Below are 13,394 nucleotides of genomic sequence, written 5' to 3'. Positions count from 1 at the left end.
TTTAAAAGGATGAATTAAAATGAAAAGCTCTTATATAATAATATAAACTAAATATATAAATCTCAAATTAACAATTAAAATTATTTCAATTTACCTGATTGCTTAGAATTTCTTTCTTTCCACTGAATATTTTTGCATTTGATCTGGTTTTGTCTCTCTTTTCGGAGTCGTTCTAATCTTTGAGCTTGAAAAGAAATATTATAACTATAAGTTTGTCAATGAAAGTTTACTATAAACAAAGACATAATTAACTACCTTTATATGAATAAAGATGTTTTATATTGCATATGCAGGGAAAAAGTCATAAAATTTTAAAGGTGGCACCCCTGAAAAGCAAATACCAACAAAAACATGAAAATATTCTTGATTTATAATTGAAATTAGAGGATATAAAACATTAATAGAGATCATAAAGATAGTATTAACATGGAAGAGAATAATAAAATGTGAAAACTTCTGTGATTAATATGACATTTCATTATATAAATCATTAATAACGGTCTTAAAGGAATTTTAATGCACAAATGAACTGAAGTGAATATTACATTACAGGAATAAAATTACTGTTATGAATTACTCTACCCGTTTCAAAAATTAAAGATAAATGAACTCAGACTAGACTATTAAAGTTTTAAATATAAAATCCTTTATCTAAAAATCATGAAAATTATAAAATGTCAAAGCTATATAAATTAGCATAGCTTTTCTTCAGTGGGCTGAAACAGTTTATAGGTAGTAAAATAAATGATTTGTATCTTTGTAACATTAGTCAAATCTTAAAAAGAACAATTTTTCTTATACAAAATTTTAAGATATGCTGAAAGGATTAAAAAGTAAATTCCCTGGTCGCTAGGATACCTCACAATCCTAATTAATTATTAGCATCCAAGTACTAGCTTAAGAAATTCCAACAACAATAACAAAAGCATCATCTAAAATTGTGCATTTGTGATTATATTACCACTGGCTGATCAACCTTCAAAAGTCAGTGAACTGATCTTTTAAAGAAATACTGTCCAGCATACATTAACAACTGCTGCAAACGGAGACTACAATGGAAAAGAAAGTCACAACTGATGTCACCTCTTCAAATTAGTTTCCTCTTGCTAATCTTCAACTTCCTATCCTGGCACAACGCTAATAAAATAAATAAATAAAATAAAGTTTTCTTGCAACCATTTCCAAGATAGGAAATCTTACATTCCTGCCTTAGCCTTGTGGTAGGGAAACACTGAAACTAATCTTGCCAGAAAATTAAACTATGCTGGCAAAAGCATTCTGACAATGTCACTATATCTAACCAAATTCCACGGAAGAAAAATACATTCAGTTGCAATTAATAATTGTGAAGGGTACAGCAAAGTAATATAATCATAAAGCTCTCAATTTAGCGGCATTCTCCTACTGAAATCCATTCAACCTGTCATAAAAGATATCATCTCAATAACTTGCAAGGAAGTCAGTTTCAACTAGAGAACCGAGAATCAATGGTTCTAAATTATATTCAAACCTTCACTCAAATCCTATTTTGATAAAAGTTCCTTTAGATACTGGGAAATGCTATTAATTATTTTCATCACAAGAGCAAATTATTCTTTGTAGATGTCACAGAATGCTGAATTCTGAACCAAAACCTTAACATGCTTTGCACTGTGAATTGTATCCTGCTCTACCTGCAGTACTCCTTTACATACATTTTACATTTGGACTGTGAAAATAAACATATAAACATTTTCAATGTTCTACTATATATCCTGCCGTTACTTTTCCTGGGAGTTAGCAGGTTATTGCTACTGATTAGGAGATTATTTTTTTTGATTATCTAAAAAAAATAAATTATTTTGTAGAATACCCTGTCATATTTGAACTAGATTATAAAGTCTAAATAATTTATCTAAGTAAAGGACTTGGTTTATCACATTGCCCTTGAAATGCTCCCAAAAAACTTAAGCTGGAAAAGGGGAATGATAAGTGTTTCAAAGCTAACGACTAAATAGATATATGCTAAAGCTGAGCATTTTCAAGCCACAATTATCAAAGGGTAGAGATCAACGAAATAAAGGTAATGTATCAAAAACAGGGGCACCTTTTCTAATCTCACACCCAGTGTAGGAATTCCTACTAAAAGCAGGCCTAACAAATATTCAGTAGCCTCCCTCCGAACCCCATACCCTGCTACAATTCCTCCAGGGCAAGAACTGTCTCGGGCAGCAGCACCCTTGGCTGGTCAGCTCTCTGTATTAAAGTTTCTTTATCATGTCAACCTGAAATCTGCCTCCAGGTAGTCTGTCTACTGGGAATAATGTTGCTCTGTGAAGATACACAAAACAGTCCACTTCCCTCTCTACACAGTCACTTTTTAGAAACAGAACGCTCCTCTCATAGCCAACTTTTTCACCTATTCTTCCTCTGTCTGCTTCCTAATCCCTCTTCTGTCTACCTCCTTCTAACAGCATCACTCCAGAGACTCTCTCCATTCACAGTCGCAGAGATGGAGAGATTGCTTAGACTCACTGTTAGTGTAATACACGCACATTCCTGTTAATGCACAGTAACTTTCCCCATTAAACCCATGCCAACATTATGCATTATTCTATAAGATTGTTTACTGATTTAAAGCTCAGAAGACATGACTAAAAGGCAATGTTTACCTGTATTTGAGCGTCTTCTAATACCAAAGTCCCAACTTGAGGTAATATCGACTGACTGGGCATATACATAGCCCTGAGTCTCACCATTGCTTCCCTGAATTTCTGACCCACTGTCTCCAGGCATTGAAGGAGGATGAATCTTCTCTAGGTCAACATCATGATCAATGAGAACCATCTCACACATTCCTGTGTCATCACTGGTCACATGTGACTGTCGAATATGAGCTAGAATGATAGTTGGATTGTCCAAGAAGGCCATCCTTTCTGTGGGCCAGTTTCCTTAAAAGGCTATTTTCTTCTCTTCATATTGTTTCACGGGCTCACCTACCTAGAAACACGATGTACACAGCAACATTTAAGAATAAGGCAGAAAATGACTGAATCATTTTTCAAACAAATTCAATGTGGTAAAATGCTACCTTGAAAATCAACATTTGTCCCTGTAGCTAGGAGCTTAAAAGGATTAAGTCCAAGCTGAAAGGAAATCCTTATAAGCTCTAGGGGCTACCACTCTAGTCAATGAGATCTCCATGGTATCAGAGAAGATGGCTTACTCTTTTACAAAACAAGTAACAGTAACTCCTTAGGCCATTCAAAGTATATAACCACTGTTAAAACAATAAATTTTCCTTTCTTTCTCCCTTCATTCCCATGCAGTCTTCTCATTACTTTATAAGGTCATGGGGGAACACGCTGTATTTTCCTCAAACGATGTGCTAAAGCATGAAACTGTATTTCAGTTTACATTTCCCCCTCCTGCCATATGGTTGTGAAATGTCTAAAAGGGCACAGACAATGCTTCCTGAGTTACCAGGAATTTTACAAAAACGGACCACCAAAATAATTTTGTTCAATAAATACATTTTTCTTCCTTCTGATTTAAGATAGTATTGTGCTTTTAAAATAAAACTTATTAATCAAACTTGTCGGCTACCAGATTAATTTCTTATTTTAGAAACCTAATTATAAGAACTGCTTCCTGAATCCTGTTAAAACTGTAACAATGTTTATTCTGGGAACAAAATGGTACCTCCTCAGTTAAATGGGAATACTCAACAAAGAAAATATTACAGAACAGTAGTTAGGAACCTAAGGGCCTATAGGCAGAACTGGGTTCAAATCCTGGCCCTATCACTTGCTAGCTATGTGATCTTGGTCAAAATAACTTTAACCTCAGTGAGCCTGTTTTCTTTCTTCATTTGTGAAATGGGGATTGCAGGGAAGAAAGGATATATAGAAGATTAGGTAGGTAAAATGCTCAAAAGAACAGCTGGTACATAATTTAAAATTAGCTGTTATTAGTAATAATGATGATGCTGATGGTAAAAATATCATTACCAACTTCAGTTTTCAATTCTTGTTTAAAATAATCCTAAAATATATCAACAATTTATCCTTCTATCGTTAAGTTCACAGCAGGTAAAATAAGTGCATGCTTCCTTTGTAACAGAGGACTCTGCAGGTCATCTGGGTCACCTCCCTGCTCCTCTAAAACCATTATGAAGTGCAAGGAATGTGAACGGTAGACTGAATATGTTCCTAGGAACAGTCCTAGAAGATATTTATTTTTAGAAAGACCTAGAACACCAGATTTTCTTGTCATTTGTTTCTTCTAGAAATGGAACATAGGGGGAAATCTAGTTTAAAAATCATTATAGCTAACTGAAGTTTTTAAATTTTTTGTCTGGCAACATATCCTTCTATTAACCTCACCTGGTGGATCTTAAAGATACTGAGATTAAGAGTAAGTTTGACTAAGGAGCATCTCTGATCAAGTGAATTACATTAATTTTCATTTTTTCCCTTAAATATTCACTAAGTACTTACTTTACACTGAAGCTAATAGGAAATGCAAAGGTGAGTAAGGTATGCCTGAGTCAAAAAGTTTATACCCTAATATAGACTTAGTATATTTCCTAATATCATGGGATTCTTCTAAGTGTCAAATATCTGAGACATTTAGTCGCAGAAACAATAATGTCAGCCCACCACTTTAAGTGTATTAATCAGAAAAAAATTACAGAAATAAAGGGAAGCATTTAAGTTTCACTTGTAAAAATAAGTTCTTATATAACCACAAAGACGTATACAACCATAGATTTAGTTATGACAGTATTTGTTTTGTAACAGAACCATGGAATCACAGATCAACAGATCTACAAACATCTTTGTAGCAATCACGACAAGCATCTTCCCGATGAAAGTGAGGCAACTAGGCACCAGCATAGGGGCAGGTGTTTTCAACTTCATATTGATTAGTTCTCCCCTGCAAAAACAAGGGCTTTCAGTGAGAAGCCACATATTTAATGGGTGTTCTGGCACCAAAAAGTCAAAGGACAAAACTACACTGGGGTACCTTCAACAGAATCTTTTTCAGGAAAATGAACCTGTTCCATCACCTCTTATGAAGAAAAGTTATGGGCAAACACTTCTGAAGGCACATACCAACTCCCTAACTATCCTAACAGAAGCCCCCAAAACGCCCTAACATGAGCAGGTACTTTCTCTATTAGTACACTATGACTTCATACAGTGAGGAATCTGTAGGGATCACTCAACAAATATTTATTCACTTCCAGTTCTGACAGGGCTCCCACAGGGCTGCCCTGGGAAACATGTTTTCCACCTCCTATGATGTACTTGAGGATTCAGACTGGAAGTTCCACAAGGACAGGGGCCATAATACCATATCCTTTCTGGCAACAAAGAATCTTACACACAGCTGGAATTCAATAAATGTTGCTGTCTGACTTCCAAGGACTACACAATTTTGTTTCAGAGATAAGTCATATATGAGCATGTCGTGTGTAAGTGTGATTATAAAGAAAGAATTGCTTTTTAAAAAAATTAATAAAGGCACAAGAGCTTCTCTACAATGTGCCCTTCAAAATTGTCACCCTTCAAAATTGTCACTATCAACTTATGCCAAAACTACTTTTCACAACCAAAAGAATACATTTTAAATCACTTGGACAGCAGCAAATTATCATTTGAAGGTAGATATGATTTCTAAAACAAAGATATTCCAAACACAGACAAAAAAGCAAGTTATTTTCTCTGATCAGTTGTGCAAAGGTCAAAGATCTTTAAAACCAAATGCTGGCAGGGGTTCAGAGAAATGGGCACTCTTGTGCACTATAAGAGGGAATGAAAATTGGGACTTTTCAGAGGGTAATTTGGTAGTATATATCAAAGTGTAAAACATGAATACCCTTTGGACAACCCCACTTCTAGGATCTGCTCGAAGGAAATAACTGCAAAAATATTTATCTCAGGATTGTAATACTGAAGATCTGAAAGTAACCTAAATATCCATCAACATTGCATATGCCAGGACACATACATACAACGGAATACTACACAGTAATTAAAAATACTTGGTAAAGAATGGATAAACAAAATGTGGTAAACACATAACAATGGAAAGTTATTGAGCCTTAAAAAGTAAGAAAATTCTAAGACATGCTACAACATGGATGAACCGTAAGGACATTACGCTAAATGAAATAAGCTAGTCAGAAAAGGACAAATGCTTCATGACTCCACTTATATGAGGTACCTAGAGTAGTCAAATTCATAGAGACAGAAAGTAGAATAGTCTTTGCCAGGGGCTGGGGGAGGGGAGAATTGGGAAGTAAGTGTTTAATAGGTATGTGTCAGTTTGGGAAGATGGAAAAGTTCTAGAGATGAATGGTATTAATGGCACATCAATGTGAATGTGCTTAATGCCACTGAATTGTATACTTAAAAATGGTTAGGGGACTTCCCTGGTGGCGCAGTGGTTGAGAGTCTGCCTGCCGATGCAGGGGACGCGGGTTCATGCCCCGGTCCGGGAAGATCCCACATGCCGCGGAGCGGCTAAGCCCGTGAGCCATGGCCGCTGAGCCTGCGCGCCCGGAGCCTGTGCTCCGCAACGGGAGAGGCCACGACAGTGAGAGGCCCACGTACCGCAAAAAAAAAAAAAAAAAAAAAAAATGGTTAAAATGGTAAATTTTATGTTGTACATACTTTACCACAATTTTTTAATGTCTGTTAAATGCCAGATTAAACAAATTTAAATAGGCTTTTTTCTTGCTGTTTAATTACAGCACTTCTCAAAGTTTTTAAACTACTAATGTATTATATATTGTGAATCTCCAAGAGGGGGTAATCTAGTAACATAATATATTCCAAACTCCAAGCTTATTTGATCCCTAAACATTTTTTCCTCTAGAAACACTAAAACATATCAATGTATAACTGAGTTTCACAGACACGGTTTAGAGATGCTGCTCTTCACTTTTACAAATGGCCTTGAATGCCTTTCCTGAACGTCACCAATTCTTGACCCTCCGAGATAGTCAGTGCTTTTTAATATATACCATTAAGCTATCAGATAAAGAATAATTAGATTGTTAGTAGATGTCCTACTTTTCAGATTTTCCCACTTTCTAACTCCAGGTTCCTCAAAGCATAAAGATTTGTTTTACTAAAAATGGAAGCAGGGATTTCCCTGGTAGTCCAGTGGCTGAGAATCTGCCTGCCAATGCAGGGGACACAGGTTCGAGCCCTGGTGCGGGAAGATCCCACATGCCACAGAGCAACTAAGCCCATGCGCCACAACTACTGAAGCCCGCACGCCTAGAGCCTATGCTCCACAACAAAAGAAGCCACCGCAATGAGAAGCCCCCGCTCGCTGCAACCAGAGAAAGCTCGCGCGCAGGGCAGCAACAAAGACCCAACACAGCCAGAAAAAAAAAAAAGGAAGCAAAAGGGACAACCACAGAGAGTGAGTGGGAGGATAGTAAGAGATGTCCCAAAATGACATTGCCATTTTTAATGTACCGGATGGTCTCCTTTCATACTTCATTCATTCATTCATTCAACAAATATTTATTAAGTTCCTACTGTATGCTAAGTGTGGTTCCAGGTGCAACTTGGATGCTATTACCACTTCACATAACCATTTGATTTGTGTTCACTAATGATCATGTAACCTACCTGTGGTAACTTGAAGCACGTCCTAACAGGGGAGTAAATTTTTAGTAGGCTTAAATGGGTATCAAGTCTTAATATAAGTATATTCTTAATAATAACTTTATACACATACACCCTCCAAACTTTATTTGCAATGTATTATAAAAAAAAACAAAAACAAAAGCATAAGGTACAAGACAGTAAAAAAGTAGATGGGCAAAGGGGAAGTAACTTAATATGAATCCATAAGCCAGTGCATGCCATGTACATTTTCTGCAGGTAGAATGGAGAATCCCAGAAGCAAAAAGCAATGATAATAACTAACCTTAACTTATTATAAAAGCTAGACTTGTTGTTCCCTTTTTACATGGATTAATTCATATAATTCTCAAAATAACCCCATAAGATGGTAACTATTTTTACCCCCATTTTACAGATGAAAAAACTGAGGCAAAGTAAGAAACCTGCCCAAACCCAGAGCGCTAATAAGTAAATAGAACCAAGTAAATAGAACCAATAAACCCAAGAGCTTGGGATCTTAACCACTCTATAGCCTCTCAAAACGAAGAGGAACAAAAACTACAACAGCTATAATAAACATGATTTTTTTAAATCCTGTTGTTGAGTTCCAGGGCCTGAGAGAAATTTGTGGGTCCTTGTGAAAGATGTAAGACAGTAAATGTGTTATGCAGTAGACTAGACCCTTAGCCTTCCCTCCACTAATGCAACAGTTATTTGTACAACAGCAAGAAAGAAGCAGCACACTTAATAATTGTTCAAAACTAAAAATCATAAAATTTTACACATGAAATGAACTCCAGAGATCATCTACTTGTTGACCTGAAACCACAGAGAAGGGTTTACTTAGACCAGTTAGGTCTAAGTATCTTTCTGAAAATCCCTAGAAATTCATGCAACTTCAGCTACAAAGTCCATACCTAAAATATTGTCTCTTTAAATAACCCCACCAGAAGCAAATGCGCCCTCCTTATACTTCTTCACTCCCTAAGGACCTGAGATAGTAACGTGACTTCAAATGCTCAAGTCCAGCCAGTGGTTTTTCCTGGACTTTCAAAACACTACACACTCACTTCCCTCTGCCAGACAGACTTCAAGCTGCCCTCACCTGCAATCTGTGAAAACCTGTCTGAATAAGCAACAGCCTGGGGCTTCTCAAAGGTCTGCAAACTCCCAATCAAAAATTACTGCTGCCCCATCAATGTGTCATATAAATGTTGGCATGTTAATTGTGTATTTATAAGATTGTTAATGGTTAGTTAATTTACCTCCCACACTATCATTGTACTTGAAATGATTTAAAGTCTGCTGAGGGAGTTAACAACATGTAACAGCAGATGCAAGTTTTTTTTTTTTTTTTTACCTTTCCACACTGTACCCCGACTTCATGCTATTAGCATTAGGCAAGTTGAACCTGATTCCTACACAAGATTCCTTAAGAATGTTATAGAAGCACTCACATTTATTTTGCACAACAAGAAATGATCACAAGTTAGAAAAACAAAGCCTTTTTATTATGTACATTTATAAAAACCAACAGACCCTGTTTTTTACTAAGATTTCAAAGTTCTTTGATCTAATTAAAGTTTAGAATTCATAACCCCTAGAGTTAGAAAATAAGTGAAATGACCATTAAAATAAAATGCACTTTATTGATTTTAAATCTCTTTTTCTAACTCTCTCCAATTTAACTCTAAATTAAATATTCATTTATTTTTTAGAAGAGTAAAATTGAGCCATTTTTTCCCCTCAGGGAATTAAAATCTTCTCCATGTGAATATGCCTAATTTAATTAAACAGTAAATAGTGAGACCTTATATTTGGAGAACTTAAATTTTTCCCTTCACATTTTTATTTCTTTACTTTGACTAAAAGTACTTACTAGACCAAATTACAACAACAGAAAACAAATGCTTGTATCTTCTTTCGAATAATATGGAATTCATTCACTAAATATCATTGAGAACTAGGCACGGGGACTCCTACAAAAAGGTACATGAACACTGGCCTGCATCCTCCAGAGGCTTACAGGCTTCAGCAGATGAGCTATGTCGTGTACATACATAACAGTAATATAAGGCAATATACTACCCATCAAATAAGACACTAAGACAATGTATTTTCCAAGAGACAAAAAAGTTACAGAAGGCTTTAGGAAGGAAGAAGGTGGCATTTAAGGATGGGCAGGCTTTCATTAGGCAAAAACACAAGGAGAACAGTAACAGATGACAATTACTGAGCTTCTTACTATCAGCTGTACTTTTCATGTAACAACATATTTCATCCTTACTACCACCCCAGAAAGTAGGTATTACTATTACCCCCATTTTATAGATTATTAAAAAAATTAAGGCTTAAAGGCGTTAAGTAACTTGCCCAAGGTCACTTGGTAGATTTTTGAGTATTTCCAGCTCCTCCCATCACTGGGCTCACTTGTAATTTGCTGTGACCAACAGAACGTTGTTGAAGTAATGTGGGACTGCTGAATCTCGGTCTCAAGAGACTTTGCAGCTTCTGCTACAGCCTTCTTTGGACCATATTTGAATCATGGGAAGAAGCTTGGGATAAAAGACCTAATGCAGAGAGGCTCAGCCATCGATCATTCCAGCTACTGTGATGCCACCCCCCACCGTGAGTGACTGAGGCCATCTGGGACCAGCCAGACCCTCACCAATCTACCAGCAGACCAGGTCTCCTCTCCTATCAAATATCTCCTGTGGACAGAGGGAAAGGGACCCTGGCCCTTGATTTTTCTTTCCTTGTACCACTAACCTCCACCTGAAATGTCTCTGAATCTTACCATCTGCCAAGATCCAGTTAAAGGGAGACTGGTACAGTACAGTGCCTCTCAAACTTGTCCACGGACACACCTGAAGGGCAGAGGAGAGTAACCATAAATCAAGGTAAGAGAGAACCTAGGGGGAGCCACGTAAAGCAACATGCTGTAAGAAATTTATTTTTAGAATTCATTCATATTTTGCATTCTATCCTATAACATGCTGAACCTGTATTTGTTTTAATAGAAAAAAAAATTTTACCTTTGAATATAGTCACTAAAACTGATAGTCCAGGAAGATGTGCCTTGCTTACTTTGTGGCTTCCAGGACCAACTGGCACATACTGAGATTCTCACAACCCCATTTTGAACAGCAAGGTCTACTGGAAAAACACAGACTTTGGTGTCAGAAATACCTGATTTTCTGAAGGTAAAACGGTCCTTTATCAACGGATAACTCAAGATCTAAATATTGCTCAAAATGTTTCCTATGACAAGTATGGAGAAAAACCATAATTAATAATAACACCAAACTATATATAAAGTTCTAAGCACAACTTAGACTAAAGTCAATATTATAAAGCAGTTATTACAAAACAATCAGTATTTCCAGCGTTTTGAAATACTTGTTTATTATTTGAAATTATTGTTATTAGCAATAGCTGTGAAACTTCAGACAAGCTAACTACCCACCACCTCCACAACTCCAAAGCTGCCATCATTTCTGGCTGTTACAAGAAATCTGCCAGTTTGGTGCAATGTAGCCCTAAATTATTTTTCCAATGGGTGTTTGTCTCTCTGAGATAACAGATTTGATTGACACTTGTTATGATAAACAAATAATTTTAGGTTTTACTTTAAGATTCCAGGTAAAAATGTTTATAGTTTTACCTAAAGAAATGAATAATGCCAAAGAAACTAGACTGCTTCTCCATGTGAAATTACCAGTGTAAGAGCTGAAACCATAAGTAACACTCAACCGCTACCATTCATTGATTTCATTCGACAAATATTTATAAAGCACTTACTATGTGCCAGGCACCAGAGACACAATGCTGAGCAAAAAAATTTGAAAAGACCTGGCTACTGCCTTCATGGAGCTAAAAGTACATATGGCAGTCAACATTTTAATATGGCTCCAGAAATTCTTCTCTTGATATCCATGCCTCTGTGTTATTCCCTCGAGTGTGGGTAGAACCTGACTTGCTTCTAGCCAAGAGCATAGCAAAAGTGATGGAAGAGTCATTCCCTTGATGACTTTGTTACATAAGACTTCATCCTAAGCAACCCGGGGGAGAGATTTTAAGCCAGAGATTTTCCTGCCGGTATTGAAAAAGCAAACAGCCATGTTATGGAATTATAAGGCAAGAATCTGAGAGCAGCCTCTAGGAGATGAGAGTGGTCGCAGCCAACAGGTAACAAGGAAATGGGGACCTTAGGCTGGAGTCCACTGACACCTTAATTTCATCCCTTTCAGACCCTTAGCAGAAAACCCAGCTGAGGGAATTCACTGGCTGTCCAGAGGTTAGGACTCCACGCTTCCACTGCTGGGGGCCTGGCTTCAATCCCTTGTCAGGGAACTAAAATCCCACAAGCTGCGTGGCACAGCCAAAGAAAAAAGAAAGAAAGAGAAAAAAAAGAAAAGAAAGAGAAAAAAAAAGAAAAGGAAAAGAAAAAAAAAAGAAAACCTAGCTGAAGCCATGACTCCTGACCCACTGAGAGATAATAAATTTGTGTTGTTTTAAGCCACTAAGTTTGTGGTAATTTGTTAGGCAACAACAGAAATGAAAATAGTGCAGGAAAACAGCCTAAGCCCCTTCACCTTCACATACATTTAGGACTCTTTACAACCCAGTTTCATTCATCTGCCCCTTCTCCCCAGAAGGCAACTCCCAGGAGTATTCTGAACACAATCTAGCCTTTGGTAATGAGACTTCCTTTGTGTGAGATGTACCTTTATCCTCCAATACAAACCTTCTTCTTCTAAGTCCAACTCAAATATTTCTTCCTCTGTGAACCCTTCTCCAATTCCCAGGGTCCAAACTGTTTTTTTTTAAAATATATAAATTTATTTATTTATTTTTGGCTGTGTTGGGTCTTTGTTGCTGTGCGCGGGCTTTCTCTAGTTGCGGTGAGCAGGGGCTACTCTTCATTGCGCTGCGCGGGCTTCTCACTTCTCTTGTTGTGGAGCATGGGCTCTAGGCGCACGGGCTTCAGTAGTTGTGGCGCTTGGGCTTAGTTGCTCCGTGACATGTGGGATCTTCCCGGACCAGGGCTTGAACCCATGTCCCCTGCCTTGGCGGGTGGATTCTTAATCACTGTGCCACCAGGGAAGCCCCGCAAACTGTTTTTCTTTGTTTTGTTTTGTTTTTTTTGCGGTACGCGGGCCTCTCACTGTTGTGGCCTCTCCCGTTGCGGAGCACAAGCTCCGGACGCGCAGGCTCAGTGGCCACGGCTCACGGGCCTAGCCGCTCTGTGGCATGTGGGATCTTGACGAACTGGGGCACGAACCCATGTCCCCTGCATCGGCAGGCAGACTCTCAACGACTGCGCCATCAAGGAAGCCCCCGCAAACTGTTTTAAAAGCATTTTATTTCTACCTTTAATACAGTTAGTTGTATGAATATCGTGTTTAAGGAATTGCCAATTTCAAATTTTTTAATGCCAAGGATGCTGCTAAACATCATACAATGCACAGGACAGCACCCACAACGAAGACTTATACCCCCCAAAATGTCAATAGCAATAATGCGGAGGTTGAGAAACCTTGCAGTGATGTGTTGTTTGAAGCCACTAAATCTGTGGCAATTTCCAACCCCCGAATGGTTTCATTAATACCAAGATTAATACATACATATACAACTTTGCTACTAAAATCTATGCTCAAATCTTCGAAGGTGCTAAACAAAGTTCAACTCCTAGCATCTGTTTTCTGAAATTTTATCCTACCCTATGGAGAACCACAGCTCAAATTGCTACAATAAAGACCAGTT

The 13,394-nt window shown here is 37.5% G+C and overlaps 1 protein-coding gene across 3 annotated transcripts in view; it reads right to left on the bottom strand.

Moving 5' to 3' along the window:
• MAPKAP1 (MAPK associated protein 1) overlaps positions 1 to 13,394 on the bottom strand; it is a 231,265-nt gene that overhangs the window by 201,591 nt on the left and 16,280 nt on the right. For all 3 annotated transcript variants that reach the window (XM_060154358.1, XM_060154359.1, XM_060154360.1), the window contains exons 2-4: positions 10,426 to 10,495; positions 2,652 to 2,979; positions 95 to 184 (exon numbers count right to left, since the gene is read on the bottom strand). In XM_060154358.1, coding sequence (XP_060010341.1) covers positions 95 to 184; positions 2,652 to 2,910 — 349 coding nt within the window. In that variant the 5' untranslated portion in view covers positions 2,911 to 2,979; positions 10,426 to 10,495. The remainder of the gene's footprint in view (positions 1 to 94; positions 185 to 2,651; positions 2,980 to 10,425; positions 10,496 to 13,394) is intronic.

This window comes from Lagenorhynchus albirostris, chromosome 7, assembly GCF_949774975.1.
Source record: "Lagenorhynchus albirostris chromosome 7, mLagAlb1.1, whole genome shotgun sequence".
Lineage (NCBI taxonomy): Eukaryota > Metazoa > Chordata > Mammalia > Artiodactyla > Delphinidae > Lagenorhynchus > Lagenorhynchus albirostris.
Note: the sequence above shows the minus strand (reverse complement) of the source record. Positions and strands in the feature narration are given on the sequence as shown.